This window comes from Rattus norvegicus, chromosome 17 (genome assembly GCF_021556685.1).
Source record: "Rattus norvegicus strain SHRSP/BbbUtx chromosome 17, alternate assembly SHRSP_T2T, whole genome shotgun sequence".
Taxonomy (NCBI): domain Eukaryota; kingdom Metazoa; phylum Chordata; class Mammalia; order Rodentia; family Muridae; genus Rattus; species Rattus norvegicus.
In genome coordinates, this window is record NC_141550.1 from 33,518,497 (window position 1) to 33,544,620 (window position 26,124).

The 26,124-nt window shown below is 40.9% G+C and overlaps 1 protein-coding gene across 12 annotated transcripts in view; it reads left to right on the forward strand.

Annotated features, from left to right (window-relative positions):
- The window catches only part of Exoc2 (exocyst complex component 2), a 165,938-nt gene that overhangs the window by 110,791 nt on the left and 29,023 nt on the right, over positions 1 to 26,124 (forward strand). For all 12 annotated transcript variants that reach the window (NM_134414.2, XM_087589737.1, XM_087589742.1 and 9 more), the window contains 6 exon segments: positions 71 to 151; positions 978 to 1,037; positions 1,488 to 1,549; positions 4,077 to 4,143; positions 7,150 to 7,266; positions 15,148 to 15,289. In NM_134414.2, coding sequence (NP_599241.2) covers positions 71 to 151; positions 978 to 1,037; positions 1,488 to 1,549; positions 4,077 to 4,143; positions 7,150 to 7,266; positions 15,148 to 15,289 — 529 coding nt within the window.

Here is a 26,124-nt window from a genome sequence, read left to right on the forward strand (position 1 = left end):
TTCAGCTCCATAAATAACATCTATTTAGCCCATGCTGTCTGTGTTTGAGGGGTATGTTCTTTTTTTTCAGCCATGTCAGTTTGAACAGAGCATTGTTCACTCCCTGCAGTCGTTGAAGGGTGTTGTGGATTGCAAACCTGGAGAAGCCAGTGTAAGTTTCTGTTCCCTTCCACTTGCTTTATAAGATCTTAAGAAATCCCTGTTGGAGGTCAATGCTAGCAGCAAATCACCGAACTGAGAATAAGATCCCCTTGGGGGGAATTAGAGGAAGTTTGAAAGAGCTGAAGGAGCTTGCAACCCCATAAAAACAACAATGCCAACCAACCAGAGCTTCCAGGGACTAAACCACTACCGAAAGACTACACATGGACTGACCCAGGACTCCAACTGCATATGTAGCAGAGAATAGCCTTGTTGGGGCACCAGGGGAAGGGAAAGCCCTTGGTCTTGCCAATGTTGGACCTCCAGTGCAGGGGAATATGGGAGGGCAATAAGGGGAATATATAGGGAGGAGGGGAGGGGATGGAATGGGGGCTTATGGACAGGAAACCAGGAAGGGAAAAAACCTTTGAAATATAAGTAAAGAAATATGTAATAAAAAATTAAAAAAAAAAGAAATCCGTATTGGAAATAGCAATAGAGTCATCGCTGTCCAAGAGCTGTTCTCTCTTACTTACAGCTTTCATTTACTTACCTACGTGGACATGTTGAGTTCATGTCTGAGGGCAGACTGAGCAGGTACAACATGAGTCCAGCAGCTAGAAGCAGACCAGGGTCCTTGTGGACTGACTTGGATATGGTCAGCCAACTGGGGATCAGAACCACCATAGGTAGACAGCCACCTAAGGCTAGCCCTTCACAGTAAGGATGCCAGAGTAGTTTTCCATGTTTTAGCTTTTATATTTAACTTGTCAAGTAAAATGTTTTGTTTTCTCAGCAAAATCAAAACATATTTTTTTCTGCATTCTTCTTCATAGGTCTTTCAGCAGCCTAAAACCCAGGAGGAGGTTTGCCAGTTGTGCATCAGTATCATGCAGGTAAGTGCAGACAGAGATGCAGGTAAGTGCAGACAGTGATGCAGGTAAGTGCAGACAGTGATGCAGGCTCCGGAGTCGTGCGTTGATTTGTCACTCACTGTGGTAATGTCCACATCACTACTAAATACAGGTTCTTTTACAGTAGGTACATAAGCGAAGTTGAGCATTTTTGTGAGTAAATAAAAGAAAAAATGTCTCCTAAAATATATTCATGAACATAGTAATGATTCAAGCAAGGTGTTGTTAATATTTTGTCACTTCTGTAGTTAGACGTTGATGGGGTATATATTTCTACCACTCACCTGCGTACCTGCACACGTATACACATTCTTATTATACACACCTCTCCCCACCCACAGTTCTGCTTTAATTTATACAAAATTGTTTTAATATTCAAATATACTTATATCTGAAAATTTATATCACTGAAATTTGCTGGTTTTGATCCAGGTTTTTATATACTGCCTGGAACAACTGAGCACCAAGCCTGATGCGGACATAGATACTACTCAGTAAGTAAGAATGGAATTAATCTCACGGATGCATTTGAGAGTAATAAAATGTAAACCTACATTCCATACTGAGGTAGGGTCTCACAGGAAGCCTAGGTTGTTGTGAACTCATTATATGCTTGGCTGCCCCGTGTCTCTGTGGTCCCCTCCTTCTGAGTCCTCCTGACTCTTGACAGGCACTTGCAGTTCCCTCCCAACACTGTTGGGTACAGTAGTAACACTTAGTGTTGTGCTCGTTTTCATGGCATGCTGCTGTCTGGTTGATACTTGGCCTGTGAATCTTTTCCTGTGCGCCTAAGATTCCTGCTTCAACACAGTATCAGACTAAAGGGTTGGAATCTAGTTGGTGATTTGAGAATTTTTCTGTTTTCTGATATTAACTTTTGCTCTTCACAATATAAAACTATCACCTCCAGTGACCAAATATGTTTTTTTAAGTTGTGTATGTATGCTCATGCCCTGTATGCTTGCATGCATTTGTGTGTGTGTGTGTGTGTATGTGTGACTGTGTGTGTGTGTGACTGTGTGTGTGTGTGTGTGTGTGTGTGTGTGAGACTGTGTGTGTGTGTGTGACTATGGGTGTGTGTGAGACTGTGTGTGTGTGACTATGGGTGTGTGTGAGACTGTGTGTGTGTGTGTGTGACTGTGGGTGTGTGTGTGTGTGACTGTGTGTGTTTGTGTGACTGTGTGTGTGTGTGTGTATGTGTGACTGTGGGTGTGTGTGTACTTAGAGTCCAGGTGAGTTATCATACCTACCTAGTATTTACATGGGTGCTAGAGACCTGCCACTGCTCCTCATAATTGGGTACAAGCATTGACCTGACACTTATCTCCCAAACTCCACAATTTTTAATGCTTATAGGTCTTTTTCTTTCTTTTTATTATGTTATTTATTTACATTCCAGTCATTGCCCCCAACTATGTCCCCCCACACACATACATCCTCATCCCATTCCTCCTCCCCTTTGTCTCTGCGAGGGTGCTCCCCACTGCTAACCCCCTCCTTCCCTGGGGCCTCAAGTCTCTAGAGGATTAAGCACATCTTCTCCCACTGAGGCCTGACCGGGCAGACCTCTATTAGGGCCCGTGTATGCTCCTGGTTAGTGGCTCAGTGTCTGGGAGCTCCCTGGGGTCTGGATAAGTTGAGACTGCTGACCTTCCTATGGTATTGCTCTCCACTTCAGCTTCTTGTACAATCCTTCCCCTAATTCAACCATAGGGGTCCCTGACTTCAGACCATTGATTGGTTGGATATAAGTATCTGCTTCTGTCTCAGTCAGCAGCTGGTAGGGTTCTCAGAGGACAGCCATGCCAGGCTTCTATCTGTAAATACATTATAGCATCATTAATAATATCAGGCCTTGGTGTCCCCGCTTGAGATGGATCCCAAGTTAGGCCGGTCTTTGGACCGCCTTTCCTTCAGTCTCTTCTCTATTTTTGTCCCTGAAGTTCTTTTAGACAAGGAACAGTTGTAGTTCAGAAATTTTGACTGTGTGTTAGTAACCCTGTGTATTGAGGCCCTTTTTATCTACTGAAGGTGGACTCTTCCAGTTCCTGCTTCCCAATGTTGGGCATTTTGGCTAAGGTCACCCCCGTTGAGTCCTTAGAGTTTCTCCCTCCCGGGTCGCTGGTACTTTCTAGAGGGTTTCCCTACCCCCAATGCTGCTTATTTCCATTCTCTTGCCCCCACCCCTGTCTGATCTTTTTCACCCTTTCCTGGGCTTCTTTGACTTGACTTTTTGTATAAGACTCATTATCCCAGCAGAATGCTGTGTTATTGTTCACGGCCTTAATCTCATTGGTTAAATCAGCCTTTTCTTGTTATTTTGTTAAAATTCCTGTTTCCCATTGCTGGACTCCAAGGTGTATTGCAACATTTCCGAAATTTATCTTCTGCAGTGTTTATTCAAATATACTTTACATCAGCTAGTGCTATTTTAATTACCATTTGTTTATATTTCAACTCTTTCCAGATTGGTACCTTTTTATCTTATTTCTATTTATTTCTATTTAACATATTATTTTTTATCTTGTTAGACTTACATATGAATTCAAATCAGTCAAGTTAACAAAAAATTGTTAAAGTGTTACTTCTGATTCCGTTAACTCAGTAAATTAATTTAGTCAGTCTGCTCTTCGTTTTGATCTTTTTATGTTGTGATTGTTTTTGAGTTGTAAACTAACTTCTTAGCTCACCTATAAGTAGGTCGCTCTGAAAGTGGGTTTCAAATCTTCCCCTGGACATTCTGATAGGCAAAAATATTTTAATTATGAGTATTATTTGATATTTTGTCATTTAGTAATTTATTTTTAAATATAATACAGTCAGTTGAGTATTGAGAATGTCCCCAAACGTGTTTTATATGACTCAGAATAAAAGGTAGTCTTTCCTGCTTCTTTATGATGCTAATAATTAAATACAAAGAAAATACAGAGAGTTGTACAGCCATTTTCATCAAAACCTTTGAGTCATTGTAGTTTTGAGTCAATTTTAATTGTGACTGTTCTCTGCCCCCTCTGCATTTAGTCTTTCTGTTGATGTTTCTTCTCCTGATTTGTTTGGAAGCATCCATGAAGACTTCGGTTTGACTTCAGTAAGTAAACTGCAAGCGCACAGAGTAAAGTGCACCGTGTCAAAGGGAGCGGCTGTGGTAATCAGCCTAAGTCACTTGGGCCGGAAGCATCAGCCCATGTTAAGACGGCCACTGCAGTAGACTTTCAGACTGTGTTAGCATGTATAAAGACTTCTGTGCATTTAACACTGAAAAAGAACTTTAGCGGGAGTTACCCAAACAGACCCGCTATCCCACCTGCATCTTGAATGTTCAAAGGTGCCTTGGTTGTTTCCTAGTGTTGCAGAGTTTCCTGGATGGACTGGGGGAAAGCAGACGGCATGACATTTCCTTCCTGTCATTTGTCTCTTCAGCCTGGCAGACTCACTTTTCTCTGCTTTTTGCCTACAAGTGCCCTCTTTTATTTGAACATAGGTTATATGATAAAGCCAAAACCAAATCTCTACAAGTAGTCTGATAAAGGCATTTTCTCAATGGAGGTTCTTCTTCCCAGATAACTCCAGCCTGCATTCAACAAAAACAAAAACAAACAAACAAACAATCAATCAATCAAAAACCCAGCAAGAACAGGTGGCAAGAGCTAAGGGAAGCCATGAAGTGGGTTAAAACATGTTCCATGTGAATCTAGAAAGAAAGTGGGGTAGACGAGGTGGAGCTAAAGGAAGGAGCCTTTGAAACTAAGACGGTGCCAGCCACCTGCCCCAACTATGCTTGTGTTTTCTTGGTCTCTCAGAAGGATGCACAGTGACCTTTCTGATCTTTGTTCCCTTCCCAACTCCCAGCAAACACTGTGTAGCCGATTAGCTATGCCCCAGCTGATTTGTGTGCACCCTGACTTGGAGTGCTAGTCCAAGCCTCCCATCTGTCTCTAGGGTTAGAGAGAAGAGCAAGATGGTTCCGTGTGACCAGAGCTATACTAGGTTGTGAGCTGTCTCCCGGGATTTTTACCTTTGCTCCTCTTAGCATCTTACCTGTCCACTCACTTCCCAAGATACACTCCTTGGTTTCCAAAACCTATTCTTAGTGGAGGGATATCATCAGATCTGACTTGTCATCTGAGAGGACTATCCAGAAGGAAATGAATAACATTGGATAGCATTCCTCACTGATTTGGCAAGAAAAAGATCTAGATTTTTAGTCAGAAGACTTTTTATTCACAGCCGCGGGGGCTTTGAGGGCAAGAGTGGTCATTGCTGGTGCTGTCTAGGAGGACAAGAGCGGTTCTACGTAAGACTCGTTCCTTCATATACAGTGACTATTATGTCAAATATATGTCTTTATACAAGGTATAAGCAAACTTCAGGTTAACCATCCGAGCTTAAGATTTAATTGTTATTCTGTTTTCTTCCTACTTTCATTTCAAATGATGCTTCATATAACATATATGAACAAAATGTACTGGCTAAGAGTTAGTCTTTAGATTACAGTGTAGCTCCCCCTTTGAAGAGGTTCCATAAATGTTGTAATGGGGAAAACCAAGTCAAGAGAGCTGGGGAACAGGGCAGGAAAGACTTGCATACTCAATCAACTAGAATGGAGGTTTTAACCCTAAATGAAAGAGTGGTAATGAAGCCAGTTGAGACATTTAAAGTGTTCAGCATGTTTGGAGTGGCTGCTGCAAAGCCATTTACTTCATGTACTATACGAGGAATGTGTCATATAGCAGAAGGTAGCAGAAAGGAAGACGGCCTCACTATGCTCAACTAGCTTATTTTCTCTCTCATTCTGCCATGTATTCACTTTGGAAAAATAATGTCATATAGAGTATGACTTTCTCTGGCCTTTTTAATATTCCATTTCCTATCTAAAAGTTATTTCAGGGCCACCAGCAGCAGCCTTTTGTTTTTCTGGGTTATTTTAATGGTACTCTAGACTTTTATTTATGTCTGTTGATGACCAAAACTGACAGTAAGTAGACTGCATTGTACTGGAAATAATGATACAAAATTGTAGTGAAGAAGGGAGAGGATGCTGGGCATCGGCTGAGCTCAGTATACTTACTAGAAGATAGATTTGCCTGGTTATTCACTCTGAGGCTCTAGTTCATCCTTGAGTCCTCATGCCTCAAAGTGCAGGAACCTCTGTTTTTCTGCATTTTCTTCCCTGGAGTACTTAACTGTAAATTATTCTGATTCTACACAGAAAGAGTAACCAAGTGTGGGTGAGAGCCGTTCCTGGAAAGTGGTTTGGCCTTAATTTTAGTCAGGGATCTCCACTGAAGGCCTGGATGAGTCACCATTCCAGAGAATGCCTCCCACCTATAGGAGCACAGGCCCAGGCCGACCTGAAGTGAACCACAGCAGCAGCAGATCAGGGGCCATTCCTAGAATTTTATTTACAGATAGAGTTCTGTTGAACTGTTAAAAGCCACTGTATTCATTAGACTGCAGTGACAGCCTAGTAACTTTGTAAGGAATTGTTTAGGTGGACAGAGGCTTGAAGACTGTAACAGCAGGAGGCATTCTTCCCCTCCCCCGTCTTGTGGGGAGACTGGGATGAACATGGGATGGGACTTGGCCTCAGAACTCTGGGCCAAGGAAGGAACAAGGAGCCCTTCAGATAGATAATAATAGATAGATTTAATCCATACTGGATTAAAATGTTCATTCAAGTTGTGGAAGATTAGTAAACCATTTTCTAATAGTTTCAACGCTTTATGTAGTTATTCATAATATCAACTTATGTGGCCTTTGCGTACAAAAATGTTAAATAAAACATTTGACTCTTTTCTTTGGAGGATATTAGATGTAGAACCCAGAACCTTGAGCGGAATGCTCAAGAAGAATTCACTGTTGAGCATCTACTCCAAATCCCTGTTTAAATCCTTAGTGTAAATGTAGTAATAATTAGTGAAATTGTATTATGTTTCTCTGTGTGTTAATTTTAGGAAATAAACAGCCAAGAAAAACAAGACATTGGATATTGATGTTAAAGGGCAGAAGCCTATCACTATACTGAATACAAGATCAGGGTTATCTCAAACTCACTAGTACTATCTAAGCTCGTTATGGTCTGTTTGAATTATAGGAGCAGAGGCTTTTGATAGTCCTGAGTAATTGCTGCTATTTAGAACGTCACACCTTCCTAAACATAGCAGAACATTTTGAAAAGCACAACTTCCAGGGAATAGAAAAAATAACACAGGTAAGTGCTTTGTGGTCAGTAGGCAAGTCCAGCGCTTTGCCACATTATTGTCTCAGAAACCCTTGGCTCCCCTGCATTCCAGTTCCCCAGGCCCTAGACCCACTCTCTTCACCCTACCCGTCTAAGAATGATTTCCTTCCTCACTTTAAATTGTTAATGTAACACTGATTTTCTCAGAAGTAAAGATGTCTCATGGTTGAACTGGTTTGCTTAATCCTGTCTGAACTGTTCAAATATTAGTCAAGATAATCAGGAGAAAAAAGTGGAACCTAAATCTTTAAGAATCTTTCCCCATTTGACTCCTGATATACTAAGCTTTGAGACACTGCTAAGAGCAAGTCTGATCCTAACTGCAAGGGATCACTTCCTGCTGATCCAACCTCCTCCTCTTCTCTCTTCTCTTCCTGACTGCAGCCCTGCCTTTGCTAGTCTTCGTGAACACATCCTGTTCTCTACCTACTGGCCCTTCCTTCCTGACTTAACTAGAACTTTTGCTTGCTTTGTGCTCCGCCTGCTGGATGTAGGCAAAAATGTGCATGTGCATGCAGATCAGTGGAGCCAGTTTCATGCTTTAGAATGTTCGATGTCTTGTTTATAGTTTTTCAAATAAGCAGAAAAGGAAAAAAAAAATGAAGTGCCTTGTTGCTAAAGGTTGGCTAGTTCCTGAACAAAGTTTATCAGATTTCTAGGTAAAACTGAGCCACCGTCTAATGCCAGCACACTTTTCTCAGTGAAGAAAGAAGAACGATGATAATCATCTTGTTAATCACAGAATCAGAGTTTACTCTCAGTGGATGATCTACTTTTTATAAATGATGCTTCCAGTTCATAAACTAACATGGGTTTTTTTTTAAATGAAAATGTCAGAGTGGGTGGGTGGCTCTGTCTTGTTTTCCTGCCGTTCGTAAAGATTAATCATCCTGCTGATAAATGTTGTGACTTGAGGCTTTGAGGTCAAATGTCTGGTTTATTTCCAGAAAGTTTTCATGTTCATAATTACAAGATCTGTGCGGGGAGGGGAGTGCTTTGTTTTTATTCAATAAAATAGTAACGTGACTATATGTCCACACGAAGAACTTTATCATTAAATGTGTGATGTCATTGAGAACTGCGTGTGAAAGAAGCAGTGTTTGAGTTTTGTGAACTAATAGGCACAAATTATGTTGCTTCACTTTATGCTATTAAGAAGCAAAGTTAAAGTAACGTAAAGGAAGGTTGACTTCTTTGTCTGAATCACAGAGAAAGACAATATGAGGACCTGGGGACAGCTCAGAATAAGCACTTCACTTTTTCACCACTTAACATTATGAGTTTTAAAAAATTATTTCTTGAATGTCTAGAAATGATTCAGTTGTGGCTGGAAGGAGTGGAGTAAAGATTTGAACCGCAGCCGTACCTGCCTGCTGTATTTTGTGCCGTGTGCCAAAGCGTGTTTTCATGGTGTCAAGCAAGTAAAAACCACTTGCTCTGAAGAAAAATTAGGTCACTCATAGCCTTTAGTTTTCACAGTTCATAATATACCCAAGGAAATGAAACTAATTGATTAATGTGTGTCATTTTAACCTTGTGGGACATTGATGGTGATTCATTAGATAAGAATATCCACGTGCTCTTACCCTGTAAGATTCCACCTTCAAGCAGGCCCCTTGAGGGACTCACAGGCCTCAGTAGCTTCTGGGTCACAGGCAGTAAGTGCTGTGTGCCTAGAAAGTTCCACCTACTCATCCATTTTCTTGTTGTATTTATAAAAGACTTAATTACATGTGTGTGCGTGTGTGTGTGTGCACACACACACACGCGCGCACACACACACACACACACACACACACACACACACACACACACACAGACTTTTAATTGATTCTTTGTGAGTTTCAGATCACCCTCTCCAGTCCCACTTATCTCCCCATCCCAGCACATCTGCCCTTTACTCTTGTAACCTACCTCCCAAAATAATAAAAATAAAAATAAAAAAACAAGGGGTTGGGGATTTAGCTCAGTGGTAGAGCACTTGCCTAGCAAGCGCAAGGCCCTGGGTTCAGTCCCCAGCTCTGAAAAAATAAAATAAAATAAAATAAAAAAATAAAAATAAAAAAACACAAAACCAAAAACAAAGCATAGAAAATACCTCTTCGTGGAAGGATGAAAATGTCACAATGTGACCCACAGCTTATTGCTTCTCTCCACAATGTTCACTTCAATGACCTAATGATATTTTTGAAAAGGAGAAATCAGAATCATCTTTAATGTCCTAGACAAAGTATTTATTAAGACAGATTGTTCCTGACTTGTCCCCTTACTCCCACAGTAAATCTAGATGTGTCCCTGATCACCCCCAATACACACACAGTGGACCCATATCACATCACTACCCCACACTGATTAGCTTCCCCTAATTGACTTCACATGGGACCCCAGATGTGAAAGCTCCTGGACATAAATAACCATGTTGCTTTGGGGAACATGATCACATGGTGTTTTGATCATCATTTCCCAACTAATTTTTAATTGTAAAATATGCATTTGTGTGCTTTAATTTGCATGCCTTTTCCTTTAGAAAATGACTGCTTTTACATTTTTATTGCCTGAGTTGTAGATGAGAGAGCTAGGAAACATTTAGAGACCAAGGGAGACACAGAGGATGTTCTGAGGATGGAGTCTAGATATGGCCCAGCTCAAATCCCTCAGGACATTTGTTGAGAGTGTCAGATCTGTGTGGTGGATAAGCCTTAGCATGCTATTTTATTGTGGCAGCTATAATAATGTAATTCCAGGGACTTCTTTTTTTAGCATATGTTAGATGCAATCAATCTAAGGGAACAAAGTTATGCAACTGATTTACTATTTGTATAATTAAAAACTCTCCCTGACTGGAGAATACAGACATTGATTAAGTATTAAATGCATTATTGAACTATTCCTAACCAGAAATTTCACTCATAAGGGTGAGGGGACAGTTTCTTTTCTTCACAAATGCAAGCAAATCCTTTATATCCAGCAACCAATTTAAAGTATTTCTTATTGCTTGAACCATGGGTATTAGATGGAATATAGTTAATTCTTTTTAGCTTAACCGAGTATACTTCTTAGATCTTGAAGCCATGTGAGTTTATTGATGGGAATGACTGCATTCATGTTTCCTTCCTGCTGTGTTATCCGAGGCTCTGCTTGTTTCGTCTTCCTCATTTTTATCAGACTACATTAAATTTTGCCTAGAAGATACTTTTAATGTTTTATTGATTCTTTGTGCATTTCATATCATGCACCCCAATCCCACTCATCTCCCCATCTCTTCATATCATCTCTCCACTCTTGCAACTCCTCCCCCCACCTCAAAGAAAACCAAACCAAACTAAAACAACAACAAAACATCTTGTTGTGGAAGCTGTGGTGTGTCACATGGTACACCCTTTTGTCCATACATTTTTACTTGCAAATGTGTGTTGTAATCCGTGAAAGGCCTGGTTTGAGGCCTCTGGCTTCTTCTACCCTGTCAATCTTGGATACTCACCAGGACTTCTCTCTGATATTCTTTTGTTGCCCTGTGTTGTGGAGATCCTGTAGGTTTGGATCTGCTGGACAGGCTCCTTCATGAGCTCTAGCAGTTCATAGATGGAGTAAATCTGGGCTTGAGTAGTAACTAAGTTGGTCAACACACCAGCTCTCCTGCACCCACACCACCAGGGCGAGCTCTTCAATTCTGCCCTAGCTAGCTCGCCCAATCCCACAGCCGGCAAGGGACAGGGCCAGCTCTCCCACATGCCACCAGGGTGAGCTCTGCTGTCCTGCCCAGGTGAAGTGCAGGTCCTTGCTCTCCTGAGTGCTACAGCTGGCGAGGGCCAATGCCAGCTCTCCTGTTCTCATAACCCCAGGGTCAGCTCTCCCACCTGCCACAGGCTAACCTAACCCTGAGTGCTACAGCCAGTGAGGGACAGGGCTAGCTCTCCCAAACCCATACCCCCAGAGCCAGCTCTCCCAGGCTGTCCAGGTGAGGGGCATAGCCTCAGATGGTTGCATGAGGTCTTCACATTCACCCCTTTGCTAATTCCACCTTTCTCCACAGTGTTCAGACCTCTCCCTTGGCTTCACTTTTTCTCCTGTCTCCACTGCATACTCCATCTTTCTTACCTCCCTGTCACATATTCACTCATTATAGTGGCACCCATGGTGGATACTTGCCTGGGTCTCTTTCCTGGCCACCCTTGGCTGGCAGGGCCAGGGCAGGTGCTTGGGTCTCTTTCTTAAATTAGTTTTGTGCAACAAATTACTTGTAAATTAATTCATTTTAGAGTTTAAGGCTCTATAGACAAATAAGTTGAGTAAATGTGTTCCCTCTTATTAAATACTGAGCTAAAAATTTGACCCTATGTAGTTGCCTCATATACCTTTTATCAATGGGAAAGGCAAAAAGATACATGAATAACTACACAGTGGGGACTGAGACTAGCTCAGCAGTACTGAGACAGAGAGAGGGGGGGGGAGACAGACACAGACACAGAGAGACAGACAGACAGACAGACAGAGACACAGACAAAGAGACAGACAGAGAGAAGGTGGTGATGGGATAGAATATACATTAGTCAAGTTAGTCAAGTCAGGAATTTGTGATTGACAGCATATTCTCTGGTACAGACTTCAGAAAAGAAGATGTAAGGTTCAGGCCCAGGACATGGTTTCAGAGATAAGAGAGCCTGGACTGCCTTCTGCATCCTTAGAAAGCTGTGATGAAATAGAAACCAGTGAGTGAAATGGCTGATTCTCCAGGATAGTGGTGTGAGGGTCTCGAGCTGGAATCTCTGGGTCTGAGCCCTGAAAGCTCCGTCTCCATAGCATTGTGCGCTCTGACCATGTGATTTTTCCTTCAGCGTCCTGACAGTTTCCTTTAGGACCAGATCTACCCTACAGCTTTATCTACCACTGATGCCTTGATGCCCAGATTCGTAAACCTTACACCTCATCCCTAGACTTGATACCCATTTCCTACTACACATCTTCACTAGAAATTTCCAATGGGATTTCAAACCATCTGAACTGAATCCCCAAGTCAAGGTTCGCTTCGATGTTTTTCCTGCCATAGACAGTCACCATTGAGTCAACTAGCCAGAATTTTCGCTATTGATTTATGTAGCTGTTTTAAATGGAAAATGCTAATTATGCATAGTTATAGAGTACAGTGTGGCATTGTGATCTGTGTATGTGGTCAGTCAGGGTAATTGGCATCTCCATTGGCTCATTAACTATGTTTGTGGTGAGAACATTGAAAGTGTATTCTCTGAGTAATTTTGAAAGCTAAAACATATAATTCTTAGTTACTCCGTGCAGTTGTTCCCTGAAACAAATTCTTCCAGTCTGAAATTTTGTGTCTTTTATCAAATTTCTCCTTTTTTCATGTCCTCGCTCCATAGCTAGACTACTATCTGCTTTGTGTCTGTGAAAATGACATTAGAAAGATACCTATTATACCTATAGATGAGATCACACAGTATTCATCTCCCTGTGCCTGGCTTATTTCACTAAATACAGTGTCTTCTCGTCTCATTTCTATCATTGCAAATAGCAGACTTATTTTATAAGGCTGTGTAGGAGTCCATTTACCTAGCCTTTTCTTTATTCATTCATTTGTTTTTGTGGCTGTCGTTTCTTTTTTTGTCCTCAACTCAAATGTAGTTGAGGATGACCTTGAACTTTCTGACCCTCCTGCCTTTACCTTCAAAGTGTTGGGATTACTGCATACATCAATATAACTAGTTTTATGCAGTGCTGGGGACTGAACCTAATGCATGTTAGGTAAGCATTCTACCAACTGATGTTAATGGGGATTTTGTTCTTGACAGCATCCCTGTGACAGTTTAGGTTGCATACTTGTCTTCCTAAGCCCTTCTGGACCATCTTCCACTCCTTTGAATTGCTGCTCCTGTCCAGATTCTGGTCTTTCTCCTCATTTCTTCAGACCCAGTGGTGTTTCAAGAACCTGCTTTGTAGATGCCTAATTTCATCTATCATCAATCATCATCATCATTATTATTATTTTCAATATCCAAATCATCCTTCATAGAATATCTAGTGAGCTTCCAGAAACAAATCTGACTCTATGGTTCGTCCTCCTTCCCATATTCCTGCACCTCTCCCTGCTTGAAGAACTAAATGTAAATACCCTTGCTGGTGTTTGCGGAGGACTGTCTGTCATCCATCTCCCTGACTTTAGAGTGCTGTCTATTAACTCATTTGATTCATCCGTCTTTTCCACTCATTTGTTCTGCCAACCACTCACTCAGCGCCAGCCTTCTGTGCTCTGTTGAAAGAACATTTGCTGTGGCTTGCCTGTCTATAGAACACCTTCTTGTCAACCAGCTTGCTAGTCTTGTTGCCTTCTGAGCCATTGCAAACGTAGATATCTCACCCTGTATCTAGCTGCACATGATGACTTTTCCTTGTTCCCCAAGTGGGACAGATCATGGCCTTTCCATCATAGGATGTTTCCTTCCCACCCCGGGACGGTGCCTGGCTGTACATCATGGTTAGCTCATCAGCCTTGAAACCTCCTCACCTTAGTCCCACAGCACTCCAGCTTATAAGTCTTTGTTCACTGAGCTTCATCATTAATTCTCGGTGCTTGTTAGGGATACTTCTCTAGCTTTCTCATTTGTTATGTCTAAACTTGTGTCTATAATCTCTTATTGTTCAGCCAACAATACAAAGGACACCACTGTAGTGTCCACATCAGTGATGCCATCCAAAGGCATCCTATGGCTACTCTGGCTTCTTCCAATCACATGTCTGCATGACTGAAAAACTTAAGTGGACATACCACTTAAATTTCTATCGGTTTGTATTATAAGGCCTCCTAGAGCTAGTCTGTCTTCCCACTTCTAACTTCAGCTTTAGATTTCTATCATGTCTCTTTGTGCTTTAAAAGACGGCCTGCCTTTCAATTCAATATCTTTGGAGATTATGTATCCTGTCGACATAAAAGCATGTTCTGTGCTCTACTCTACCTCCCTTCTGAAGACCTTTTGCTGTATTCTGTTTCTGTTGTTGCTCCCACCACTGCTTGGTGGGTGCTTTGGTTCCCACAGGCGTACTCGTTAGATGAGCATTCCGCTTTCCTGTCAGCTTCTTGAAGTTCAGCTCTGGTGTTCAAGAAGCCTGTGTCCCTCAGGTAAAGGATGCGAAAGAAGAGTGACCATGTTTCACTACACATACCCTGAGGCAGCACACTGATGTTGTCAAATGGCAGTCACTTGAGTGTCACCGAGACCAAAGCCCCTCCTATAAGGCTGATACCAACCTCTGTTGTCTGTTTTGTCAATACTGCCAGTAGAAGCCACAGTTGACCTGTGCTGCACTGTGCCTAGATCTGGGCCTGTAGTACTCACACCAGGACTCTCTAGTAGCATCTTTGATGTATTATTTGAACCATGAAAGAGCAAAAGCTGTTTTCTTCACGGAGTGACTGTAGGACAAACAGATTGCTTAGCACTAAGATACATCTCAGTCATGCAGACATGTGGTTGGAAGAAGCCAGAGTAGCTAGAGGCAGGCTATTAGAACAGGATGCCTTTGAATGACATCACTGATGTAGAAACTGCAGTTGGTGTCCTTTGTATTGTTGCTCATTGGCTATTGAATATTTATACTGACAGTTAGATCTTTCTACAGAAAAGGAAGTTTGAAGGATTTTGAAAGACGACCTATAGTCCATAGATGGGACTTATTCCTTATTGTGTAAAATAGCAATACTGACAGTTCTATTACTGACGTAGATAATATAGAAAACTGAACTATGTAGAAAAATTCTTTTTAAAATGTAATAGATACTTGCATTATTTTATTTTTTCTCCACTCTTAATTGGCATTTTAACCCCATGTCCTGTGTTGTAGGTTAGTATGGCATCACTGAAAGAACTGGATCAACGACTCTTTGAAAATTACATTGAGCTAAAAGCAGATCCTATTGTTGGATCCTTGGAAACTGGGATATATGCAGGCTATTTTGATTGGAAAGACTGTCTGCCTCCAGCAGGTAAGTCTAGATAGGTTTCTGTAAATCAAAATGTATATAAGCTATTTTTCTTTATATTCATTCCTTTCTGTTCTTATCAAAGACAGGTCCTTTGTTATTTTTACTTATTGGCTTAAATCATTTTTAAACTATTTTTTCCTTTTTAAAAATTTATTCTTTTCTCAAATATTACATCCCAATTGCAGTTTCCCCTCCTCCTACTTCCAGTCTTCCCCCCAACACACACACACACACACACACACACACACACACACACACACACACACCCCTCACCTTTCCCTCATATCCATCCTTTCTCTACCTCTTCTCAGAAAGAAGCAGGACTCCCAGGAACATCAACCAAAGTCAGCATAACAAGCTACAGTAAGACCAGGCACATGGCCTCTCATCAAGGCTGGACATGGTAACCCTGTAAGAAGAAAAGGGTCCCAAAAACAGGCTAAAGAGTCAGAGACAGTTCCTATCCCCACTGTTAGGAGTCCCACAAGATTACCCAGCTACACAACATAACATGTATGCAGAGGGCCTGGGATCCCTGATTTCCTTGACATCCGCCCCCCATTCTGGTCAGTTGATTCTGTGGACCATGTTCTTGTGGTGTCCTTCACCCCTCTGACTCCTAGAATCCTTCCTCCCTCTCCTCCTCAAGTCTCTCTGAGCTCTATCTAATGTTTGGCTGTGGGACTCTGCATCTGCTCCTATCAGTTACCAGATGAAATTCCTCTGGTCTCTTTAATGACAAATATGCTAGGCTCTGGTCCCAGTACATGCTGCAGGCAGGACCAACTGTCTGTCGAAGAATTTGTGGCTGGGTTCATGTCCCAGCCCCTCGACTTGAGGCCTAAGCTGGTTAAAGAAGATGGTCAGTTCAAGGTACCTTGTCCCCTTTTACTAGGAGTATTTGCTAGGGTCACCCTCATAGATTTCATGGCGTTTCCATTGCACTAGACTTCTACCTCACCCAAGAAAGATCCTCCAGTTCCAGTCATGTCTCCTCCACAGCCATCTACCTGACCCTCTTATTCCCATCTGTACCCACACCCACTCCACCCACAAAATCTGTTCCAGTGCCTCTTCCCAGGGAGACCCATGCAGCACCGCTTACTTCCTCTTTGTTGCTTAGCCTCTGCCTCTGTGCATTGTAGTATGATTATCCTTTTATTTATAGTTACTGTCCACTTACAAGTGAGACATGCCATGCTTGTCTTTCTGGGTCTGGGTTACCTCACTAAGGATGTTTTTTTTCTAGTTCATTCATTCGTCTGCAAATTTCGTGATGTCATTTTTAACAGCTGAGTGATACTACCTTATGTAAATGAACCACATCTTCCTTATCCGTTCTTTTGTCGAGGGACATCTAGGTTGTTTCTAGTTTCTGGCTATTACAAATAAAGCTTCTATGAACATAGCTGAGCACGTGTCCTTACAGTAGGATGGAGTGTCCTTCAGATATATGCCCAGGACTGCTATTGCTGGGTCTGGAAGTAAATGGATTCCCAATTTTCTGAGGAACCACTATATTGATTTCCATAATGTCTGTCAGGCTTGCACTTCCACAAGCAGTAGAGGAGTCTTCTCGTTGCTCCATGTCCTTGCCAGCAGGAGCTATCACTTGAGCTTTTGATTTTAGCTATTTTGAGGGGAGCAAGATGGAATCTCAGAGTTGTTTTGATTTGCTTTTTTCTTGTAGCTAAGGATGTTGAACATTTAAGTGTTTCTCAGCCATTTAAGATTCTTTTGTTGAGAATTCTCTGTGTAGATCTGTACCCCATATTTTAATTAGATTATTTGAATTTTGGATATTTAGTCTCTTGAGATTTTTTAATATATTTCAGATGTTAGACTTCTATCAGATGTGGAGTTGGTAGACTTTTTTTTTTTTCATTTTGTAGGCTGCCACTTTGTCTGACGGGTGGTGTCCTTTGCCTTACAGAGGCTTTCTAGTTTCAGGAAGTCCCATTTATTAATTGCTAATCTTAGTGCTATTAGTTTTGTTTCAAAAAGTTGTCTCTATGGTAGGATTTTCGAGGACCACCAGCTATATAAATAATGACACCAACTCTTTTTAATATATTAATGTGTAGGCTTTTACCTAGGGCAATGTCCTAGCCAGCTATCTAAACTTAACCTAACTAACTAGCCTACTACCCTCCACATGGCCAGAGTTTTTGTCTCTGTACCCCACCATACTCCACTGGCAAATCTTCTGCACCTGCCGTCTTCTCCCAGAGACCCTCTCTCTACCTTGGACTTCTGCTCTCTGCCAATACAGCAGTCAACAACTGACAGTACAAAGACACACCTTCACATAGTGTACCCCAACATGTTTCCTTGTGCCAGTTCATTCAAGGCTGTTCCTCAACTTTTTATTGTGTCAGGTTCACTGTGTCGGTTTTATGTGAGGCCACTGATCTACTTGGACTTGAGTTTATGGGAAGTGCTAAAAATGGACTCAGTAGATATTTATTTAACATTTCACCCAAACACAAAAGAATATACTTCTCAGCACCTCATAGAACTTTCTCCAAAACTGACCACATACTCAGGTACAAAGAAAGTCTCAACAGATGATGAAATAACCCCAGTATTTTGTTAGAGCACCGTAGACTAACGCTTGATAGCAATAACAAAAACAGCACAGAGCTTACAAACTCGTGGAAACTGAGCAGCTTTCTGCTGAATGAAAAATGGATCAAGACAGAAATAAAGAATTAAAGACTTTCTAGAATCCAATGGAAATGAAGGCACAGCATCCCTAGACATATGGAACACAGTGAAAGGAACGTGGTGCCATAGCCCTACGTGCCTGCATACAACAACCAGATAGATCTCACACGAGCAGCTGAATGCTCTAGAACAAAAAGAAATAGGCATACTCAAGAGGAGTAGATGGCAAGAAATAGTCAACTGAGATTAAAACCAATAAGCTATGAACAAATAGAACAATACAAAGAATTAATGAGACTCTCTGAGGAAATCAAGATAGTCAAATTCTTATTAAAACTAACTAAAAGACACGAAAAAGATCATCCACCATGGTCAAGTAGGCTTTATTCCAGAGATGCAGAGATGCAACTTACAAAAACATTAAATATAATCCACCATATAAACAAACTGAAAGAAAAAAAATACCATGATGATCTCATTAGATGCAGAAAAAGCTACCCCTTCATGATAAAAAGCCCTGGAGAGATGAGGAATAAACATAATAAAGGCAGTCTATAGCAAGCCAAGAGCCAACATCAAATTAAATGAAGAATAACTCAAACCAACTCCATGAAAATCAGGAACAAGACAAGAATATCCACTTTCTCTGTATCTATTCAGTAGTATACTTGAAGTTTTAGTTAGAGCAATAAGACAACTGAAGGATCTCAGGAGAATACACACTAGAAAGGAAAGTCAAGGTATCATCATTTCCAGATGATATGATAATATGCATAAATGACCCTAAAAATTCCACTAGGGAGTTCCTACAACTGATAAACTCTTTCAGCAAAGTAACAAGATTAACCAAAAATTAAAAAAAAAAAAAAAAGAGTCACTTCTACTTCTGTGTATAAATGACAAATGGGCTGAGGAAGAAGTCAGGGAAACAATATCTTTCACAATAGCCACAGATAATATACAATATCTTTGGCTAACTCTAACCAAGCAAGTGAAAGACTTGTATAACAAAAACTTAAAGAAAGAAATTGATGTCAGAAGATGGAAAGACCTCCCATGCACATGGGTCAGTGTGATTAGCAGAGTAAAAAGTGTCATCTTACCAAAAGCAAGCTACGGTGCAATCCCCATCAAAATCCCAACACAATTCTTTACGACCTTGAAAGGACAATACCCAGCTTCATACTGAAAAACAAAACCCCAGGATAGCTAAAACAAGCCTGTAGAATAAAATAACTGCTAAAGGTATAACCATCCTTGATCTCAAGTAATACAGCAGAACTATAGTAGCAAAAACCACATGTTAGTAGCACAGAAACAGACTCATTGATCAATAGAGTCAAATTGAAGGCCCAGATATAAATTCAACTGTGGACACCTGATTTTTTTTGATAAAGAAGCCAGAAATACACACTGGAATAAAGAAAGCATCTTCAACAAAAAATACTTTCTTTATTCTTGCTTACTGTTACCCAGGCTGATTCCATAGCTTGAGCTGTACAAAAATAACTCCACAGTAAATGTGGCTCTACAAGTACGTGTGGGAGTAGAATTAGATTTCCTCAGATGTCCACTCAGGAATAGAGTAGCTGGATCACACAACAGTGCCTCCACCCTGATTTCTGTATTACTGAGCTAATTAACACCCCAATCCTCTCTAACATTTGTTGATGTCCTTTTCTGGATGATCATTGTGGCTGGGGTTAAGTGAAATCTCAATATAGTGTTTATTTGCATTTCTTTAATAGCTTAGCATCTTGAATATGTTTTCATATATTTGCTGACCATGGTGTGTGTGTGTGTGTGTGTGTATGTGTGTGTGTGTGTGTGTGTGTGTGTGTGTGTGTGTGTGTGTGTGTGTGTGTATTCTATATCAGGTAAAGAGCTGTGTCTCCCCATCCCTGTGTCTCCGGTTCTGTGGGCTGTCTCTTCACTGTCCTGATTGTTCTCCTTTGCTATTCAGAAGCTTTTGCACTTGATGGAGTCCCTCCTGGTAGTTCTTCCTCGTATAAAGTCCTATCATCAAAATATTGCTGTCAATATTTTGAAATGTTTTTCCTGTGATTCTCTCTAATATGCTCCAAGTTTTCAAAGTTTCACATGGAAGGTTTTTTCTTTTAATCTATTATGAATTGATTCGTGTACAATGAATAACAATAGGAATCTAGTCTTATTCTTCTGAATATAACCGTCCAGCATCATTTTGTGGAAAGGCTTGCCTTTTTAGCCAGTGAGTATTTTTTAGACCTGTGTTGAAAGTCAAGCTGTTTTAGTTTTGGAAATTTATATCTTAGCCTTTGTCCTGTGGTTTTGCTTCATGTGTCTGCTTTTCTGGATTCTTTGTTTATATGGCTCATGGTGCAACTGAGTCTCTGTTGTTGGGTTCATGTCTGTTTTCATGGAGAGAGTCATTGTCCCTATAGAACAGTAGCAATTTTCAGTGCTGCAGAGGAGGGCTTATTTTTCCTGGGCTTTCTGACCACGGTTGCTTCTCAGGGCAAACAGTAGAGCTTCATGGCAGTGATCACTGCCTTCTCTGTTGCAGGGAACCAGGTTCTTGCTGCACTTCCCTCTCTAGGGCCATCTTTGAGACTGGCACAAGCACCTTGTGAAGTCTACCTCCCCAGAAAGAACTGTGAGGTCCCAGTGTCTTGGGTGCAGTGTCAGCTGGCCACTTCCATGTGGCAGGGATCCTCTGACAACACTGAGGTGTAGTTAGCCAGAGTGGAAGAGGTGTGGGAATGGTGGTGCCGGGTGAAGAGTCTCTTCAATTCACTCAGACAGCAGGACTTCACAGGTCCACACCCTCTCCCTTTAGCTCAGGTAATGAAAGTCTGAGTTCTCTGTTATCTTCAGATTCTTTCAACCATGACACCCAAGTCTAAACCTAACCCACAAGGTTAGGATTAGAGTGTAAATCGTAAGATTTATCTTGATAATAGTAGCCTTGGACTTTTCAGCATTAAGACTGTGCTGACTGGGTGGCATCCGACCTCTTTACCTAGTTTGATCTTAACTGTAAGGTAAACCTCCTTTTGTAAATAACTGGCACTGTCAACACTGCATTTCTCACATTGCAAATGTTCTGAGAAGCCCTGCATTTTTTTACTTGTTACCTTATTTAATTCTGTTGTTTGTGCAGTTTTGACTTGATTACAGCTGAACCTCCATCTTCCCTAGTCATTTAGTGAGTATTAGTTTCTTATAAGCTGGGATCTCGTGTTAAGTGATCCAGCAGAATTGACATAACCATTCTAAAATATTTCAGTCAGCAACTTAATAGTATTTTTAGAGTTTTTAATCTCTAGAAACTGAATTGTACAAACCACATAGGTAACTAATGGCTCATACAGAAGTTAGCAGTAAATTTTGTTTCCAGTACTATGTTCAGTAACTTTAAAAATACAGTTGACTAGTATTATGATTTAAGAAGAAATTTGTTAAAATCGAGCTATGTTTTTCAAGCTGTCAGATAGTTATCTACCTTTTTATTGGTACATGTGTTACTAAGGTTATTTTTGCTAGTTCTACATCACACCCCTGACTGTTTTAAGATTTTAGGTGTTCTGTTATTTGTGATTATGTGATGCTTTACATTTTATGAATTTTAGAAAAATTGAAAATGTCTCTCCTTGCAACCTGCAAATTCAGGTCTTTGAAGCGAATCTCAAGAAAAGACTTCCTTTAATTTTCTTTTAAGTACTTCTTTAAAGCTATTTATCTATAATGCATATAAACTTAAAGTTATTAACCTTCTTTAAAGTATTTAATAAATGAATTTAAACTCAACCATTTTTATCCAAGTTAAGCACATAATTGACTTTTAATTCAAGTGCTTTATATTTGTAATGTAATGATATGTAGATTCCCGATGAGCATTCACAGATATGATGGCGTGAAACGTCTATTGCCACTCTGAGATCACGCGTCAGTGAAAGTCGATGATTGTAGTCTGGAGCACTCCTCAGGCTGGTCAGACATAGCCCATAGTGCCCTGACTCGTGACCCAGCTGTTCTTGGATGTCTGTGGCTGGGATGGTGCATGAGAGTGATTCATAAGTCTCAGGCAGAGCATGTGTGCACCATTGATGTGACATAGGAAGTCCACAGCTCTTCCATGTCTGTGTTTGCTTTCCCAAGAGCAACTTGAGCTGTTCCTTCAGCTCTCTACCATTGGGATCTGTCTGACATATTTTCACTGAGCTGTGTGAGACATAGCACCATTCAGATATCTATTGTATCTTGTAACATGAATCTCTTGGAGCTCAGGTTCCAATTTGAATGTCTAGAGAAGAAAATATGCTAGAAGAATGAAAATAAGGAAAAATTGCATTTTGTATTTGTTTTGAAAAACTTGAACATTAAAGATAACCTTGCTATTGTTCCCTAACTATTAATCATTAAAATAAACATTTGTGGCTCTGCATTTTCCTCTGTGCTCTCATTCCTCTGTGCTGCTGTAAGAAAATGCCTCCAATCGGGTGGTTTATAAAGAGTAAGGTTGGGAGCCTCAGATCAAGTGTGGTGACTGCAGCACACTGTGTACCTGCGTCCTTCAGAGAGGACAAAGCCTGCATCCTTGCACCAGTGAAGGAAGTGGGAGAAAAGGCTAACTTATAACTTATAAGGCATTCATTAACCTACCTTTCCAAATGATTGTCGTGTGAGTTAATACTATTTGTAATTACTGAAACACTGTAGTGCTGTATTAATTTCTGTCAATGTGCATAAGGAATGGGTGACTAATATCCTTACAGGGTGTACAAAAAAGGTCTCATTGATGTCAGCAAATAAAACTGTGCTAACAAAGCATTCATTTCAGAAAAATGTTTCAGTGTTAATTCCTAAACAAGTGAAATACTTCTGTTAATACTACAAATGGATCAGTTGTAAAGATGGCTTTTAAACTATAAATTAACTTTGAAAGTTTTTCTCCCTTATTACCTTCTGGTTTTCTAGACAATGGAACCCAGCAGTCAGCCCCCTCTGCTTCTACCTGGGGAGACTCATTATACCCATTCCCAGGCCCCAGCCCTCTCTCCCTGTGAGGCTCCTTTGGAGAAAAAGAGGTTTTCTTTGCAGGCAGATGTTAATTGGAGACCATTTCTTAGAAAAGGGTCCATGTCCGTTTTCCCTTCTTAGCACCGGAACATAGTCTCTGAGTTCATGTGCATCAGTCCTGTTGTGTCTGGAAGACTCCGTTTCCTTGGAATCACCATCCCCTCTGGCTCCCACAATCTTTCCATCCCCTCTTCCACATAGTTCCCTGAGCCCTGAGGGGAGAGGCTTGATTACAACATCCCATTTAGGACTGAGTGTTCCAAAACGACTTACTCTCTGCACATTGTCCAGTTGTGAGTCTCTGTACTTATTCCCTTCTGCTGCGAAGGGAAGCTTTTCTGATGACGGCTGAGCAAGGCACTGATCTGTGGATATAGCGGAATGTCATCTTATTGCTTTGTTCCTTTAACGGAACAGTGGTATTTGGTTTTTCCCTGTGTCCATGGTCCATCCAGTGTCAGGTTTGTGACTGCCTGAGCAGTGGATTCCATCTCATGGAGTGGGCTTTAAATCTGATCAGTCTGATCACATTTGTGCCACTGTTCTATCAGCGTGTCACACAGGCAGTCACCATTGTAGATTAAAGGGGTTTTTGTACATGGGTTGGTATTTACCCTTTTCCTCTGGTAGTGTGCAAAGTATCTTCTAATCTCATGAACACTGGTCTATAGGAGTCATGGCTCTAGTTAGACACCAGCTTGACTTCTCCCTGTTCAGTGAGATATAAAAGTGATATCACCAGCAATAGGGTTTTACTATCAGTTTATGGAGAGCAACCAATAGCCTGGTAATAGCCTGAGATATTTGGAAGTTTCCAGAGGGGTCCCCTTGTCTCAAGGACATACACAGTTTCAGCACTGATCATGAGCTGACTCCATGCCGCTCTTAATATAAGCTATTGTTGTAATCATCACCCAGTTGTGCAGTTATTACCAGTCCCTGTGCACAGCATTCTTTCTCAGAGGTCCTCAAACAGTGTTCTCTCCACTGGACTTCCCACTGCCCTGCCAGCCTCAGCTGAGGCCTCTCCACAGGTCCAGAATGCCCTTTCAGCTGCTTGAACCTAGCTCAGGACTTCTCTCCTGCTGTTCCCTGCCTCTTTGCCCCACCTGGACTTGTTTTACCCTACCCAGAACCTGATTCACAGTATGCATTCTCCAACAGACTCTTTCAGCAATTCGTGGATTGGTTGATGAGAAACACTCTGACAAAGGTTCCTCCAACGAAGTACAATGGGAAGATAAACAGCAGTCAAATGCCAGTTTACACTTGAGTTTTTAGATGAGTAGATACTTTGAACAGAATATGAGATAGAACCAACCACTCTTATTCAGTGAATGTCAAAGAACGGAATGTTGTTGATTAATGACATAGCTGTGACAAACATAGCATCCATGTTACGAAGTATCAGGACATTTATAATTCACTTAGCACTAAGGATTTCCTAAAGGCAGCATTACCTGCCCAGACCCCTTCTCATAATTCTTTGAGCCAATATAGATCATATGTTATATGCTCGGGTGCTTTTCGTAACTTGTTTCTTCTCTGGACATGGAACATGTGCTGGTTCAGGGTGCAGTCCTCCTAGGCTCCTGGACTCCTACTGTCAGCAGCTCAGCTCAGTGCGAATACTGCTTCAGATGGAAATGTGCCTGCTGGGTGGGTCTTATCCTTTTCTGCCCTGAACTCTGGAGGAAAAGCTTTCCTAAGTCCTAGGACTATTCTTGATTTCACTTGAGAAGTTTTGTAAAGACATTTTAGTGGCCCTATATTTGATCTGCTCATAAGCAAAAAAAAGGGGAAAAAAAGCAATTTTCAGTTTTCTGAAGGAGGATAAGCCTGGTTGTTCAACTTTCTAAGTCACAGGTTCATTATGTAAGCTCGCTTTGTTTTTCACTTTTGTAAAAAGGGCCTTGTCTCCTTTTTACAAACAGTTTAATATATTATAGTCAATGCCACAAAACCACTTGTACAAGGCTTTAGACATTTGGTTATAATTTCTTTGTTTGCCAAGCATTTTTCAATAAAGCTTAATTTTGGCCTTACTCATCTTCAATGTGAAATTGATTAACCTTGAGGTGGACTGTAGCTTGCATATTTCTCTTTTGCATGTCTTATCTGCTGAAGTATTTGTTATGTTTTAAATTGATAGCTGTAAACTATGCAGCTTGGCATCAGGGTAACGAATGTCCTATTGTGCAAACCTAACTCATTTTTAATATAGGAAATTTCAGACACTAACCAGAGTAGAACAGAATAACAAGTCGTGATTGACCTGTTGGCCAACTCCAGCAGTCTTCAGTTCTGGCCCTGTGTATTTTGTCTGCACTCCTGGAACTCCTACTGCTTCTAAGACCTCTTATTTTGAAGTAAATCCCAGATCATGTCATCTATATGCAAATCACACAAGGACTAATTTTTCCTAAAGAAGCATGATCAATCATAATACCATTATAAAACTTAGAAAAAAGTTAATAGTAATTCCTTAATTTCACCAAATATCCTGTCAGTGTTCAAATTCTGGATGCTTATTGCACAGAAAGTTTGCTCAGGGTTCCCCAGATCTCTGCACTGCTTTGGTTGATGTATCCCCTTTTCTTGTTTCATGGTTGGTTAGTTGATTGGTTTGGTTTAACTCTCTAGGGTCTCGCTTTCCAGTTTATTATCGGATAAGTTAGGTTCTTCGTTGTTCGGATTTTCTGAAGTTCTTCTGGGTTTTAGGATTGCTTCCCCCATGCTTTTATATGTCTTTTGTGTTTCCCATAAATGAAAAAGCAGAGTGTGAGGTTAATTTCTGTTTCCTTGTAAGTTCATTTACAAAGGAAGCTCCATAGTATTCAGGGGTATTGCTAGTCTCTCTGTTTGTGATATTAAGATTGAAAATTGAATTGAAGTGTCCTTTGGACCATCCTTTTAAAGGTTCATTGTGAAGTTTCATCTGATGATTTATAACCACTGATTTGTGCCATGATCTATTATTTTCTTTCTATTTTAGTCTGTTTGCATGAGTGGAGAGCGTGTGTACCCTGATACACATGCAGAAGTCAGCAGAATTTTTAGAACAACACTCCCTTCTTCCAACAGGGTTTTGGGTTTCTGAAGTAGGG